Below are 17630 nucleotides of genomic sequence, written 5' to 3'. Positions count from 1 at the left end.
TCAGCTACCCGATGATATACAGTGGGGCAACCTGAAATGTATTTAGTCAGCCACCAATTGTCAGCAAGTTCTCCCACTTAAAAAGATGAGAGGCCTGTAATTTTCATCATAGGTACACTTCAACTACGACAGACAAAATGAGGAGCGAATAAAATCAAGAAAATCACATTGTAGGATTTTTTATGAATTTATTTGCAAATTATGGTGGAAAATAAGTACTTGGTCACCTACAAACAACCAAGATTTATGGCTCCCACAGACCTGTAACTTTTAATTCACTGACCAATTCACTATAGTATTAACTGGTACAGTAACGTTAGTAACCTAACCAATTCACTATAGTATTACTGGTACAGTAACCTGTAGGGAGGGAGGGAAGGAAGTAAGGAAGGAGGGAGGGAAGGAAGGAAGGAGGGAGGGAAGGAAGTAAGGAAAGAGGGAGGGAAGGAAGGAAGGAAGGAGGGAGGGAGGGAGGGAGGGAGGGAGGGAGGGAGGGAGGGAGGGAGGGAGGGAGGGGAAGGAAGGAAGGAAGGAAGGAAGGAAGGAAGGAAGGAAGGAAGGAAGGAAGGAAGGAAGGAAGGAAGGAAGGAAGGAAGGAAGGAAGGAAGGGGTGAGGGTTGTACTGTTTTTCTGTTCTCATGTCTGAAAATCTGTAAATAAAGTACAAAAAACAGCAACGCAACAATAAAGAGTTTTCACAGCTGATAAAGGTTATCCATCAGCCTAGTTGAAGTGCCACAAGCAACACACAAATTAAACGTTACAAATTGGTTTATTTATGGACATTTTGCAGACAGAAACATAACATTTGATCGATACCATTTCAAATATCCGCCCAGACAGTGGAGTTTTGATCAACAAGAGTATAATAGGCCGTAGTGTTTCATCAACAACAGAAACAACAGGGGTGTCTTCAGTCAGAAATATAACAAATAGAGGAACAGCCTATTCTACCTGACCAGGACATCGTGTCTGTTCTACACAAAATATTTCTATCTGAAAGTTCCACAACGTTATCATACTGAACATGGCTGTAGGCCAGCTACTCTTCGACCGATGGCGGTGGGGAGAGTTTGAGCTGGAAGTTCTCGCTGTGGAATATACTTCCTGTTCCTGGTTGGGAGGGGTTTAGGAGGCCCGCCTTCTCGTTGCCATGGCAGTGGGAGATTTCCGACAGGATGGCCAACTGGAGGACAAGACCAGGCATGATAACGATCAGAGAGATGATGCATGGGGTTAGTGTCAGGGTAAAAAAGAGAGACAAGAGATACATTTTCCTCTCTCTTCTCCACCCCTCTCTCTTCTCCACCCCTCTCTCTTCTCCACCCCTCTCTCTTCTCCACCCTCTCTCTTCTCCACCCCCTCTCTCTCTCCACCCTCTCTCTTCTCCACCCCCTCTCTTTCTCCACCCCTCTCTCTTCTCCACCCCTCTCTCTTCTCCACCCCTCTCTCTTCTCCACCCCTCTCTCTTCTCCACCCCTCTCTCTTCTCCATCCCTCTCTCTTCTCCACCCTCTCTCTTCTCCACCCTCTCCACCCCTCTCTCTCACCCTCTCTCTTCTCCACCCCCTCTCTCTTCTCCACCCCTCTCTCTCTCCATCCCTCTCTCTTCTCCACCCCTCTCTCCATCTCAATCTACAGTAGGGAGAGGAGGCAGGCTGACATCTACAGGAGGGAGAGGAGACAGGCTGACTGACATCTATAGGAGGGAGAGGAGGCTGACTGACATCTATAGGAGGGAGAGGAGGCAGGCTGACTGACATCTACAGGAGGGGAGAGGAGACAGGCTGACTGACATCTACAGGAGGGAGAGGAGGCAGGCTAACATCTATAGGAGGAGAGGAGGCAGGCTGACATCTATAGGAGGGAGAGGAGGCAGGCTGACATCTACAGGAGGGAGAGGAGACAGGCTGACTGACATCTATAGGAGGGAGAGGAGGCTGACTGGCATCTATAGGAGGGAAAGGAGGCAGGCTGACTGACATCTATAGGAGGGAGAGGAGGCAGGCTGACTGATATCTATAGGAGGGAGAGGAGGCAGGCTGACTGACATCTACAGGAGGGAGAGGAGGCAGGCTGACTGACATCTACAGGAGGGAGAGGAGGCAGGCTGACATCTACAGGAGGGAGAGGAGACAGGCTGACTGACATCTATAGGAGGGAGAGGAGGCTGACTGACATCTATAGGAGGGAGAGGAGGCAGGCTGACTGACATCTACAGGAGGGAGAGGAGACAGGCTGACTGACATCTACAGGAGGGAGAGGAGGCAGGCTGACTGACATCTATAGGAGGGAGAGGAGGCAGGCTGACTGATATCTACAGGAGGGAGAGGAGGCTGACTGACATCTATAGGAGAGAGAGGAGGAGGCTGACTGACATCTACAGGAGGGAGAGGAGGCAGGCTGACTGATATCTATAGGAGGGAGAGGAGGCAGGCTGACTGACATCTACAGGAGGGAGAGGAGGCTGACTGACATCTACAGGAGGGAGAGGAGGCTGACTGACATCTACAGGAGGGAGAGGAGACTGACTGACATCTACAGGAGGGAGAGGAGACAGGCTGACTGACATCTATAGGAGGGAGAGGAGGCTGACTGACATCTATAGGAGGGAGAGGAGGCAGGCTGACATCTACAGGAGGGAGAGGAGACAGGCTGACTGACATCTACAGGAGGGAGAGGAGACAGGCTGACTGACATCTACAGGAGGGAGAGGAGGCAGGCTGACTGATATCTACAGGAGGGAGAGGAGGCTGACTGACATCTATAGGAGGGAGAGGAGGCAGGCTGACTGACATCTACAGGAGGGAGAGGAGGCTGACATCTACAGTAGGGAGAGGAGGCAGGCAGACATCTACAGGAGGGAGAGGAGGCAGGCTGACATCTACAGGAGGGAGAGGAGACAGGCTGACTGACATCTACAGGAGGGAGAGGAGGCAGGCTGACTGACATCTATAGGAGGAGAGGAGGCAGGCTGACTGACATCTATAGGAGGGAGAGGAGACAGGCTGACATCTACAGGAGGGAGAGGAGACAGGCTGACTGACATCTACAGTAGGGAGAGGAGGCAGGCTGACATCTACAGGAGGGAGAGGAGACAGGCTGACTGATATCTACAGGAGGGAGAGGAGGCTGACTGACATCTATAGGAGGGAGAGGAGGCAGGCTGACTGACATCTATAGGAGGGAGAGGAGACAGGCTGACATCTACAGGAGGGAGAGGAGACAGGCTGACTGACATCTACAGTAGGGAGAGGAGGCAGGCTGACATCTACAGGAGGGAGAGGAGACAGGCTGACTGACATCTACAGGAGGGAGAGGAGGCTGACTGACATCTATAGGAGGGAGAGGAGGCTGACTGACATCTATAGGAGGGAGAGGAGGCTGACTGACATCTATAGGAGGGAGAGGAGGCTGACTGACATCTATAGGAGGGAGAGGAGGCTGACTGACATCTATAGGAGGGAGAGGAGGCTGACTGACATCTATAGGAGGGAGAGGAGGCTGACTGACATCTATAGGAGGGAGAGGAGGCTGACTGACATCTACAGGAGGGAGAGGAGGCTGACTGACATCTATAGGAGGGAGAGGAGACAGGCTGACTGACATCTACAGGAGGGAGAGGAGACAGGCTGACTGACATCTATAGAAGGGAGAGGAGGCTGACTGACATCTACAGTAGGGAGAGGAGGCAGGCTGACATCTACAGGAGGGAGAGGAGACAGGCTGACATCTACAGGAGGGAGAGGAGACAGGCTGACTGACATCTACAGGAGGGAGAGGAGGCTGACTGACATCTATAGGAGGGAGAGGAGGCTGACTGACATCTATAGAAGGGAGAGGAGACAGGCTGACTGACATCTACAGGAGGGAGAGGAGACAGGCTGACTGACATCTATAGAAGGGAGAGGAGGCTGACTGACATCTACAGTAGGGAGAGGAGGCAGGCTGACTGACATCTACAGGAGGGAGAGGAGACAGGCTGCCTGACATCTACAGGAGGGAGAGGAGACAGGCTGACTGACATCTACAGAAGGGAGAGGAGGCTGACTGACATCTACAGTAGGGAGAGGAGGCAGGCTGACATCTACAGGAGGGAGAGGAGACAGGCTGACTGACATCTACAGGAGGGAGAGGAGGCAGGCTGACTGACATCTATAGGAGGGAGAGGAGGCAGGGTGACTGACATCTATAGGAGGGAGAGGAGGCTGACTGACATCTATAGAAGGGAGAGGAGGCTGACTGACATCTATAGGAGGGAGAGGAGGCTGACTGACATCTATAGGAGGGAGAGGAGACAGGCTGACTGACATCTACAGTAGGGAGAGGAGGCAGGCTGACTGACATCTACAGTAGGGAGAGGAGGCAGGCTGACATCTACAGGAGGGAGAGGAGACAGGCTGACTGACATCTACAGGAGGGAGAGGAGGCAGGCTGACTGACATCTACAGGAGGGAGAGGAGACAGGCTGACTGACATCTATAGGAGGGAGAGGAGGCAGGCTGACTGACATCTATAGGAGGGAGAGGAGGCTGACTGACATCTACAGGAGGGAGAGGAGACAGGCTGACTGACATCTACAGGAGGGAGAGGAGGCAGGCTGACTGACATCTATAGGAGGGAGAGGAGGCAGGCTGACTGACATCTATAGGAGGGAGAGGAGGCTGACTGACATCTATAGAAGGGAGAGGAGGCTGACTGACATCTATAGGAGGGAGAGGTGGCTGACTGACATCTATAGGAGGGAGAGGAGGCTGACTGACATCTATAGGAGGGAGAGGAGACAGGCTGACTGACATCTACAGTAGGGAGAGGAGGCAGGCTGACATCTACAGGAGGGAGAGGAGACAGGCTGACTGACATCTACAGGAGGGAGAGGAGGCTGACTGACATCTATAGGAGGGAGAGGAGGCTGACTGACATCTATAGGAGGAGAGGAGGCTGACTGACATCTATAGGAGGGAGAGGAGGCTGACTGACATCTATAGGAGGGAGAGGAGGCTGACTGACATCTATAGGAGGGAGAGGAGGCTGACTGACATCTATAGGAGGGAGAGGAGGCTGACTGACATCTATAGGAGGGAGAGGAGGCTGACTGACATCTACAGGAGGGAGAGGAGGCTGACTGACATCTATAGGAGGGAGAGGAGACAGGCTGACTGACATCTACAGGAGGGAGAGGAGACAGGCTGACTGACATCTATAGAAGGGAGAGGAGGCTGACTGACATCTACAGTAGGGAGAGGAGGCAGGCTGACATCTACAGGAGGGAGAGGAGACAGGCTGACTGACATCTACAGGAGGGAGAGGAGGCTGACTGACATCTATAGGAGGGAGAGGAGGCTGACTGACATCTATAGAAGGGAGAGGAGACAGGCTGACTGACATCTACAGGAGGGAGAGGAGACAGGCTGACTGACATCTATAGAAGGGAGAGGAGGCTGACTGACATCTACAGTAGGGAGAGGAGGCAGGCTGACTGACATCTACAGGAGGGAGAGGAGACAGGCTGACTGACATCTACAGGAGGGAGAGGAGACAGGCTGACTGACATCTATAGAAGGGAGAGGAGGCTGACTGACATCTACAGTAGGGAGAGGAGGCAGGCTGACATCTACAGGAGGGAGGAGACAGGCTGACTGACATCTACAGGAGGGAGAGGAGGCAGGCTGACTGACATCTATAGGAGGAGAGGAGGCAGGCTGACTGACATCTATAGGAGGGAGAGGAGGCTGACTGACATCTATAGAAGGGAGAGGGAGGCTGACTGACATCTATAGGAGGGAGAGGAGGCTGACTGACATCTATAGGAGGGAGAGGAGACAGGCTGACTGACATCTACAGTAGGGAGAGGAGGCAGGCTGACTGACATCTATAGGAGGGAGAGGAGACAGGCTGACATCTACAGGAGGGAGAGGAGACAGGCTGACTGACATCTACAGTAGGGAGAGGAGGCAGGCTGACATCTACAGGAGGGAGAGGAGACAGGCTGACTGACATCTACAGGAGGGAGAGGAGGCAGGCTGACTGACATCTACAGGAGGGAGAGGAGACAGGCTGACTGACATCTATAGGAGGGAGAGGAGGCAGGCTGACTGACATCTATAGGAGGGAGAGGAGGCTGACTGACATCTACAGGAGGGAGAGGAGACAGGCTGACTGACATCTACAGGAGGGAGAGAGGAGGCAGGCTGACTGACATCTATAGGAGGGAGAGGAGGCAGGCTGACTGACATCTATAGGAGGGAGAGGAGGCTGACTGACATCTATAGAAGGGAGAGGAGGCTGACTGACATCTATAGGAGGGAGAGGAGGCTGACTGACATCTATAGGAGGGAGAGGAGGCTGACTGACATCTATAGGAGGGAGAGGAGACAGGCTGACTGACATCTACAGTAGGGAGAGGAGGCAGGCTGACTGACATCTATAGGAGGGAGAGGAGACAGGCTGACATCTACCGGAGGGAGAGGAGACAGGCTGACTGACATCTACAGTAGGGAGAGGAGGCAGGCTGACATCTACAGGAGGGAGAGGAGACAGGCTGACTGACATCTACAGGAGGGAGAGGAGGCAGGCTGACTGACATCTACAGGAGGGAGAGGAGACAGGCTGACTGACATCTATAGGAGGAGAGGAGGCAGGCTGACTGACATCTATAGGAGGGAGAGGAGGCTGACTGACATCTACAGGAGGGAGAGGAGACAGGCTGACTGACATCTACAGGAGGGAGAGGAGGCAGGCTGACTGACATCTACAGGAGGGAGAGGAGGCAGGCTGACTGACATCTATAGGAGGGAGAGGAGGCTGACTGACATCTATAGAAGGGAGAGGAGGCTGACTGACATCTATAGGAGGGAGAGGAGGCTGACTGACATCTATAGGAGGGAGAGGAGGCTGACTGACATCTATAGAAGGGAGAGGAGGCTGACTGACATCTATAGGAGGGAGAGGAGACAGGCTGACTGACATCTACAGGAGGGAGAGGAGACAGGCTGACTGACATCTATAGAAGGGAGAGGAGGCTGACTGACATCTACAGTAGGGAGAGGAGGCAGGCTGACATCTACAGGAGGGAGAGGAGACAGGCTGACTGACATCTACAGGAGGGAGAGGAGGCTGACTGACATCTATAGGAGGGAGAGGAGGCTGACTGACATCTATAGGAGGGAGAGGAGGCAGGCTGACTGACATCTACAGGAGGGAGAGGAGGCAGGCTGACTGACATCTACAGGAGGGAGAGGAGGCAGGCTGACTGACATCTATAGGAGGGAGAGGAGGCTGACTGACATCTATAGGAGGGAGAGGAGGCTGACTGACATCTATAGGAGGGAGAGGAGGCTGACTGACATCTATAGGAGGGAGAGGAGACAGGCTGACTGACATCTATAGGAGGGAGAGGAGACAGGCTGACTGACATCTATAGGAGGGAGAGGAGGCAGGCTGACTGACATCTATAGGAGGGAGAGGAGGCTGACTGACATCTATAGGAGGGAGAGGAGGCTGACTGACATCTATAGAAGGGAGAGGAGGCAGGCTGACTGACATCTAGAGGAGGGAGAGGAGGCAGGCTGACTGACATCTATAGGAGGGAGAGGAGACAGGCTGACTGATATCTAGAGGAGGGAGAGGAGGCTGGCTGACATCTATAGGAGGGAGATGAGGCTGGCTGACATCTATAGGAGGGAGAGGAGGCTGACTGACATCTACAGGAGGGGGGAGGAGGCTGACTGACATCTATAGGAGGGGAGGCTGACATCTATAGGAGGGAAAGGAGGCTGACTGACATCTATAGGAGGGAGAGGAGGCTGACTGACATCTATAGGAGGGAAAGGAGGCTGACTGACATCTATAGGAGGGGAGGAGGCTGACTGACATCTATAGGAGTGAGAGGAGGCTGACTGACATCTATAGGAGGGAGATGAGGCTGACTGACATCTATAGGAGGAGATGAGGCTGGCTGACATCTATAGGAGGGAGAGGAGGCTGACTGACATCTATAGGAGAGGATGAGGCCGACTGACATCTATAGGAGGGGGATGAGGCCGACTGACATCTATAGGAGGGAGAGGAGGCTGACTGACATCTATAGGAGGGAGAGGAGGCTGACTGACTGACATCTATAGGAGGGAGAGGAGGCAGGGTGACTGACATCTATAGGAGGGAGAGGAGGCAGGCTGACCGACATCTATAGGAGGGAGAGGAGGCTGACTGACATCTATAGGAGGGAGAGGAGGCAGGCTGACTGATATCTAGAGGAGGGAGAGGAGGCTGGCTGACATCTATAGGAGGGAGAGGAGGCAGGGTGACTGACATCTATAGGAGGGAGAGGAGGCTGACTGACATCTATAGGAGGGAGAGGAGGCTGACTGACATCTATAGGAGGGAGAGGAGGCTGACTGACATCTATAGGAGGGAGAGGAGGCTGACTGACATCTATAGGAGGGAGAGGAGGCTGACTGACATCTATAGGAGGGAGAGGAGACAGGCTGACTGACATCTATAGGAGGGAGAGGAGGCTGACTGACATCTATAGGAGGGAGAGGAGGCTGACTGACATCTATAGGAGGGAGAGGAGGCTGACTGCTACAGAATGAGAAGAGATATGAATGGTACAGAATATAGAACATTGTACAGTAGAATATAGGAACCATATGCAGGATGTATATCCTATTAATAGGAGGGAGAGGAAGGGGAGTGAGGAAGAGGGGGGAGAGAGGAAGGAGTGGAGCTACCTCTCTTTGAATAGGCTCATCAGACAGTGGAAAGGGAACATTGGAGTTCTGCAATCAGCAGAAGCAGCCTACTTGAAAGCCAGGCATGGAAAATGACAGAGGAGATGACGCCATGTTTTAATTAAATCTACTGGACACTTATGGAGGTATGATGTACAATGGAGGGAGTGAGAGAGAATTAGAGAGGAGAGGGACCACCAGAGAGAGAGGAAAGGAAGGAATGAGGGAGAGAGAGAGAGAGAGAGAAAGGAATGCGGGAGAGAGAGAGACAGAGGGAGGGAGAGAGAGAGAGAAAGAGAGAGAGAAAGATAATTAGAGAGATAAGGTGGAGGGGAGAGAGAATTAGGAGAGATAAGGTGGAGGGGAGAGAGAATTAGAGAGATAAGGTGGAGGGGAGAGAGAATTAGAGAGATAAGGTGGAGGGGAGAGAGAATTAGAGAGAAGGTGGAGGGGAGAGAGAATTAGAGAGAAGGTGGAGGGCGAGAGAATTAGAGAGAAGGTGGAGGGGAGAGAGAATTAGAGAGAAGGTGGAGGGAGAGAGAATTAGAGAGAAGGTGGAGGGGAGAGAGAATTAGAGAGAAGGTGGAGGGGAGAGAGAATTAGAGAGAAGGTGGAGGGGAGAGAGAATTAGAGAGAAGGTGGAGGGGAGAGAGAATTAGAGAGCCAAGGTGGAGGGAGAGAGAGAATTAGAGAGAAGGTGGAGGAGAGAGAGAATTAGAGAAGGTGGAGGGAGAGAGAGAATTAGAGACAAGGTGGAGGGGAGAGAGAATTAGAGAGAAGGTGGAGGGAGAGAAATAATTGAAGAGACAAGGGAGAGGACAGACCAACAGAGTAAGACTCGGTGTGAAGCTGCTAATGATCACAACGGAAGGAACCACAACACCCAGGGTTTAACCCTCCACCAGACAGGCTGTTTGATACAGGGTTTAACCCAGACAGGCTGTTTGATACAGGGTTTAACCCTCCACCAGACAGGCTGTTTGATACAGGGTTTAACCCAGACAGGCTGTTTGATACAGGGTTTAACCCAGACAGGATGTTTGATACAGGGTTTAACCCTCCACCAGACAGGCTGTTTGATACAGGGTTTAACCCTCCACCAGACAGGCTGTTTGATACAGGGTTTAACCCAGACAGGATGTTTGATACAGGGTTTAACCCAGACAGGATGTTTGATACAGGGTTTAACCCTCCACCAGACAGGCTGTTTGATACAGGGTTTAACCCAGACAGGATGTTTGATACAGGGTTTAACCCAGACAGGATGTTTGATACAGGGTTTAACCCAGACAGGATGTTTGATACAGGGTTTAACCCAGACAGGATGTTTGATACAGGGTTTAACCCAGACAGGCTGTTTGATACAGGGTTTAACCCAGACAGGATGTTTGATACAGGGTTTAACCCTCCACCAGACAGGCTGTTTGATACAGGGTTTAACCCAGACATGCTGTTTGATACAGGGTTTAACCCAGACAGGATGTTTGATACAGGGTTTAACCCAGACAGGATGTTTGATACAGGGTTTAACCCTCCACCAGACAGGCTGTTTGATACAGGGTTTAACCCAGACAGGATGTTTGATACAGGGTTTAACCCTCCACCAGACAGGCTGTTTGATACAGGGTTTAACCCAGACAGGATGTTTGATACAGGGTTTAACCCAGACAGGCTGTTTGATACAGGGTTTAACCCTCCACCCCGACAGGCTGTTTGATACAGGGTTTAACCCAGACAGGATGTTTGATACAGGGTTTAACCCAGACAGGCTGTTTGATACAGGGTTTAACCCAGACAGGATGTTTGATACAGGGTTTAACCCAGACAGGATGTTTGATACAGGGTTTAACCCTCCACCAGACAGGCTGTTTGATACAGGGTTTAACCCTCCACCAGACAGGCTGTTTGATACAGGGTTTAACCCTCCACCAGACAGGCTGTTTGATACAGGGTTTAACCCAGACAGGATGTTTGATACAGGGTTTAACCCAGACAGGATGTTTGATACAGGGTTTAACCCAGACAGGATGTTTGATACAGGGTTTAACCCAGACAGGATGTTTGATACAGGGTTTAACCCTCCACCAGACAGGCTGTTTGATACAGGGTTTAACCCAGACAGGATGTTTGATACAGGGTTTAACCCAGACAGGATGTTTGATACAGGGTTTAACCCAGACAGGATGTTTGATACAGGGTTTAACCCAGACAGGCTGTTTGATACAGGGTTTAACCCTCCACCAGACAGGCTGTTTGATACAGGGTTTAACCCAGACAGGATGTTTGATACAGGGTTTAACCCAGACAGGATGTTTGATACAGGGTTTAACCCAGACAGGCTGTTTGATACAGGGTTTAACCCTCCACCAGACAGGCTGTTTGATACAGGGTTTAACCCAGACAGTCTGTTTGATACAGGGTTTAACCCAGACAGGATGTTTGATACAGGGTTTAACCCTCCACCAGACAGGCTGTTTGATACAGGGTTTAACCCAGACAGGATGTTTGATACAGGGTTTAACCCAGACAGGATGTTTGATACAGGGTTTAACCCTCCACCAGACAGGCTGTTTGATACAGGGTTTAACCCAGACAGGCTGTTTGATACAGGTTTAACCCTCCACCAGACAGGCTGTTTGATACAGGGTTTAACCCAGACAGGATGTTTGATACAGGGTTTAACCCTCCACCAGACAGGCTGTTTGATACAGGGTTTAACCCAGACAGGCTGTTTGATACAGGGTTTAACCCAGACAGGATGTTTGATACAGGGTTTAACCCAGACAGGATGTTTGATACAGGGTTTAACCCTCCACCAGACAGGCTGTTTGATACAGGGTTTAACCCAGACAGGATGTTTGATACAGGGTTTAACCCTCCACCAGACAGGCTGTTTGATACAGGGTTTAACCCAGACAGGATGTTTGATACAGGGTTTAACCCTCCACCAGACAGGCTGTTTGATACAGGGTTTAACCCAGACAGGATGTTTGATACAGGGTTTAACCCAGACAGGATGTTTGATACAGGGTTTAACCCTCCACCAGACAGGCTGTTTGATACAGGGTTTAACCCTCCACCAGACAGGCTGTTTGATACAGGGTTTAACCCAGACAGGCTGTTTGATACAGGGTTTAACCCAGACAGGCTGTTTGATACAGGGTTTAACCCTCCACCAGACAGGCTGTTTGATACAGGGTTTAACCCAGACAGGCTGTTTGATACAGGGTTTAACCCAGACAGGATGTTTGATACAGGGTTTAACCCTCCACCAGACAGGCTGTTTGATACAGGGTTTAACCCAGACAGGATGTTTGATACAGGGTTTAACCCAGACAGGATGCTTGATACAGGGTTTAACCCTCCACCAGACAGGCTGTTTGATACAGGGTTTAACCCAGACAGGATGTTTGATACAGGGTTTAACCCAGACAGGCTGTTTGATACAGGGTTTAACCCTCCACCAGACAGGCTGTTTGATACAGGGTTTAACCCAGACAGGATGTTTGATACAGGGTTTAACCCAGACAGGATGTTTGATACAGGGTTTAACCCAGACAGGATGCTTGATACAGGGTTTAACCCTCCACCAGACAGGCTGTTTGATACAGGGTTTAACCCAGACAGGATGTTTGATACAGGGTTTAACCCTCCACCAGACAGGCTGTTTGATACAGGGTTTAACCCAGACAGGCTGTTTGATACAGGGTTTAACCCTCCACCAGACAGGCTGTTTGATACAGGGTTTAACCCAGACAGGATGTTTGATACAGGGTTTAACCCTCCACCAGACAGGCTGTTTGATACAGGGTTTAACCCAGACAGGATGTTTGATACAGGGTTTAACCCAGACAGGATGTTTGATACAGGGTTTAACCCTCCACCAGACAGGCTGTTTGATACAGGGTTTAACCCTCCACCAGACAGGCTGTTTGATACAGGGTTTAACCCAGACAGGCTGTTTGATACAGGGTTTAACCCTCCACCAGACAGGCTGTTTGATACAGAACAGACAGGATGTTTGATACAGGGTTTAACCCAGACAGTCTGTTTGATACAGGGTTTAACCCTCCACCAGACAGGCTGTTTGATACAGGGTTTAACCCAGACAGGCTGTTTGATACAGGGTTTAACCCTCCACCAGACAGGCTGTTTGATACAGGGTTTAACCCAGACAGGATGTTTGATACAGGGTTTAACCCTCCACCAGACAGGATGTTTGATACAGGGTTTAACCCAGACAGGATGTTTGATACAGGGTTTAACCCAGACAGGATGTTTGATACAGGGTTTAACCCAGACAGGATGTTTGATACAGGGTTTAACCCTCCACCAGACAGGCTGTTTGATACAGGGTTTAACCCAGACAGGATGTTTGATACAGGGTTTAACCCTCCACCAGACAGGCTGTTTGATACAGGGTTTAACCCAGACAGGATGTTTGATACAGGGTTTAACCCTCCACCAGACAGGCTGTTTGATACAGGGTTTAACCCAGACAGGATGTTTGATACAGGGTTTAACCCAGACAGGATGTTTGATACAGGGTTTAACCCTCCACCAGACAGGCTGTTTGATACAGGGTTTAACCCTCCACCAGACAGGCTGTTTGATACAGGGTTTAACCCAGACAGGCTGTTTGATACAGGGTTTAACCCAGACAGGCTGTTTGATACAGGGTTTAACCCTCCACCAGACAGGCTGTTTGATACAGGGTTTAACCCAGACAGGCTGTTTGATACAGGGTTTAACCCAGACAGGATGTTTGATACAGGGTTTAACCCTCCACCAGACAGGCTGTTTGATACAGGGTTTAACCCAGACAGGATGTTTGATACAGGGTTTAACCCAGACAGGATGTTTGATACAGGGTTTAACCCTCCACCAGACAGGCTGTTTGATACAGGGTTTAACCCAGACAGGATGTTTGATACAGGGTTTAACCCAGACAGGCTGTTTGATACAGGGTTTAACCCTCCACCAGACAGGCTGTTTGATACAGGGTTTAACCCAGACAGGCTGTTTGATACAGGGTTTAACCCAGACAGGATGTTTGATACAGGGTTTAACCCAGACAGGATGTTTGATACAGGGTTTAACCTCCACCAGACAGGCTGTTTGATACAGGGTTTAACCCAGACAGGATGTTTGATACAGGGTTTAACCCTCCACCAGACAGGCTGTTTGATACAGGGTTTAACCCAGACAGGATGTTTGATACAGGGTTTAACCCTCCACCAGACAGGCTGTTTGATACAGGGTTTAACCCAGACAGGATGTTTGATACAGGGTTTAACCCTCCACCAGACAGGCTGTTTGATACAGGGTTTAACCCAGACAGGATGTTTGATACAGGGTTTAACCCAGACAGGATGTTTGATACAGGGTTTAACCCTCCACCAGACAGGCTGTTTGATACAGGGGTTTAACCCTCCACCAGACAGGCTGTTTGATACAGGGTTTAACCCAGACAGGCTGTTTGATACAGGGTTTAACCCTCCACCAGACAGGCTGTTTGATACAGGGTTTAACCCAGACAGGCTGTTTGATACAGGGTTTAACCCAGACAGGCTGTTTGATACAGGGTTTAACCCTCCACCAGACAGGCTGTTTGATACAGGGTTTAACCCAGACAGGATGTTTGATACAGGGTTTAACCCAGACAGGCTGTTTGATACAGGGTTTAACCCTCCACCAGACAGGATGTTTGATACAGGGTTTAACCCAGACAGGCTGTTTGATACAGGGTTTAACCCTCCACCAGACAGACTGTTTGATACAGGGTTTAACCCAGACAGGCTGTTTGATACAGGGTTTAACCCTCAACCAGACAGGCTGTTTGATACAGGGTTTAACCCAGACAGGCTGTTTGATACAGGGTTTAACCCTCCACCAGACAGGCTGTTTGATACAGGGTTTAACCCAGACAGGCTGTTTGATACAGGGTTTAACCCAGACAGGCTGTTTGATACAGGGTTTAACCCTCCACCAGACAGGATGTTTGATACAGGGTTTAACCCTCCACCAGACAGGCTGTTTGATACAGGGTTTAACCCAGACAGGCTGTTTGATACAGGGTTTAACCCAGACAGGATGTTTGATACAGGGTTTAACCCAGACAGGCTGTTTGATACAGGGTTTAACCCAGACAGGCTGTTTGATACAGGGTTTAACCCTCCACCAGACAGGCTGTTTGATACAGGGTTTAACCCTCCACCAGACAGGCTGTTTGATACAGGGTTTAACCCAGACAGGATGTTTGATACAGGGTTTAACCCAGACAGGATGTTTGATACAGGGTTTAACCCAGACAGGCTGTTTGATACAGGGTTTAACCCTCCACCAGACAGGCTGTTTGATACAGGGTTTAACCCAGACAGGCTGTTTGATACAGGGTTTAACCCAGACAGGATGTTTGATACAGGGTTTAACCCTCAACCAGACAGGCTGTTTGATACAGGGTTTAACCCAGACAGGATGTTTGATACAGGGTTTAACCCTCCACCAGACAGGCTGTTTGATACAGGGTTTAACCCTCAACCAGACAGGCTGTTTGATACAGGGTTTAACCCAGACAGGATGTTTGATACAGGGTTTAACCCTCCACCAGACAGGCTGTTTGATACAGGGTTTAACCCAGACAGGATGTTTGATACAGGGTTTAACCCAGACAGGATGTTTGATACAGGGTTTAACCCTCCACCAGACAGGCTGTTTGATACAGGGTTTAACCCAGACAGGCTGTTTGATACAGGGTTTAACCCTCCACCAGACAGGCTGTTTGATACAGGGTTTAACCCAGACAGGATGTTTGATACAGGGTTTAACCCTCCACCAGACAGGATGTTTGATACAGGGTTTAACCCAGACAGGATGTTTGATACAGGGTTTAACCCAGACAGGATGTTTGATACAGGGTTTAACCCAGACAGGATGTTTGATACAGGGTTTAACCCTCAACCAGACAGGCTGTTTGATACAGGGTTTAACCCTCCACCAGACAGGATGTTTGATACAGGGTTTAACCCAGACAGGATGTTTGATACAGGGTTTAACCCAGACAGGATGTTTGATACAGGGTTTAACCCAGACAGGATGTTTGATACAGGGTTTAACCCAGACAGGATGTTTGATACAGGGTTTAACCCTCCACCAGACAGGATGTTTGATACAGGGTTTAACCCAGACAGGATGTTTGATACAGGGTTTAACCCTCCACCAGACAGGCTGTTTGATACAGGGTTTAACCCAGACAGGATGTTTGATACAGGGTTTAACCCTCCACCAGACAGGCTGTTTGATACAGGGTTTAACCCAGACAGGATGTTTGATACAGGGTTTAACCCTCCACCAGACAGGCTGTTTGATACAGGGTTTAACCCTCCACCAGACAGGCTGTTTGATACAGGGTTTAACCCAGACAGGCTGTTTGATACAGGGTTTAACCCAGACAGGATGTTTGATACAGGGTTTAACCCTCCACCAGACAGGCTGTTTGATACAGGGTTTAACCCTCCACCAGACAGGCTGTTTGATACAGGGTTTAACCCAGACAGGATGTTTGATACAGGGTTTAACCCAGACAGGATGTTTGATACAGGGTTTAACCCTCCACCAGACAGGCTGTTTGATACAGGGTTTAACCCAGACAGGATGTTTGATACAGGGTTTAACCCAGACAGGCTGTTTGATACAGGGTTTAACCCAGACAGGCTGTTTGATACAGGGTTTAACCCTCCACCAGACAGGCTGTTTGATACAGGGTTTAACCCAGACAGTCTGTTTGATACAGGGTTTAACCCTCCACCAGACAGGCTGTTTGATACAGGGTTTAACCCAGACAGGATGTTTGATACAGGGTTTAACCCAGACAGGCTGTTTGATACAGGGTTTAACCCTCCACCAGACAGGCTGTTTGATACAGGGGTTTAACCCTCAACCAGACAGGCTGTTTGATACAGGGTTTAACCCAGACAGGATGTTTGATACAGGGTTTAACCCAGACAGGCTGTTTGATACAGGGTTTAACTCTCCACCAGACAGGATGTTTGATACAGGGTTTAACCCAGACAGGCTGTTTGATACAGGGTTTAACCCAGACAGGCTGTTTGATACAGGGTTTAACCCAGACAGGATGTTTGATACAGGGTTTAACCCAGACAGGCTGTTTGATACAGGGTTTAACCAGACAGGCTGTTTGATACAGGGTTTAACCCTCCACCAGACAGGCTGTTTGATACAGGGTTTAACCCAGACAGGCTGTTGATACAGGGTTTAACCCAGACAGGCTGTTTGATACAGGGTTTAACCCAGACAGGCTGTTTGATACAGGGTTTAACCCAGACAGGATGTTTGATACAGGGTTTAACCCAGACAGGCTGTTTGATACAGGGTTTAACCCAGACAGGCTGTTTGATACAGGGTTTAACCCAGACAGGCTGTTTGATACAGGGTTTAACCCAGACAGGATGTTTGATACAGGGTTTAACCCAGACAGGCTGTTTGATACAGGGTTTAACCCAGACAGGCTGTTTGATACAGGGTTTAACCCTCCACCAGACAGGCTGTTTGATACAGGGGCCGTTCGTTCCTCCTACTCTAATATTTTTGGATTATCAACATCTGAGACAACGTGGAGGGGAGAGAGAGAGAATTAGAGAGAAGGTGGAGGAGAGAGAGAATTAGAGACAAGGTGGAGGGGAGAGAGAATTAGAGACAAGGTGGAGGAAAGAGAGAGAATTAGAGAGAAGGTGGAGGAGAGAGAATTAGAGACAAGGTGGAGGAGAGAGAATTAGAGAGAAGGTGGAGGAGAGAGAGAATTAGAGAGACAAGGTGGAGGAGAGAGAGAATTAGAGAGACAAGGTGGAGGAAAGAATTAGAGAGAAGGTGGAGGAGAGAG

General features: G+C 49.9%; 1 protein-coding gene across 1 annotated transcript in view; it reads right to left on the bottom strand.

Moving 5' to 3' along the window:
- Positions 1–753: 753 nt before the first annotated feature.
- Positions 754–17630, bottom strand: part of LOC135533477 (vacuolar protein sorting-associated protein 8 homolog) — a 39734-nt gene continuing 22857 nt past the window's right edge. The window contains exon 3 of the mRNA XM_064960778.1: positions 754–1186. Within this exon, the coding sequence (XP_064816850.1) occupies positions 1043–1186 (144 nt within the window). The 3' untranslated portion in view covers positions 754–1042. The remainder of the gene's footprint in view (positions 1187–17630) is intronic.

The sequence above is a fragment of the Oncorhynchus masou genome, unplaced genomic scaffold (genome assembly GCF_036934945.1).
Source record: "Oncorhynchus masou masou isolate Uvic2021 unplaced genomic scaffold, UVic_Omas_1.1 unplaced_scaffold_2397, whole genome shotgun sequence".
Taxonomy (NCBI): Eukaryota; Metazoa; Chordata; class Actinopteri; order Salmoniformes; family Salmonidae; genus Oncorhynchus; species Oncorhynchus masou.
Note: the sequence above shows the minus strand (reverse complement) of the source record. Positions and strands in the feature narration are given on the sequence as shown.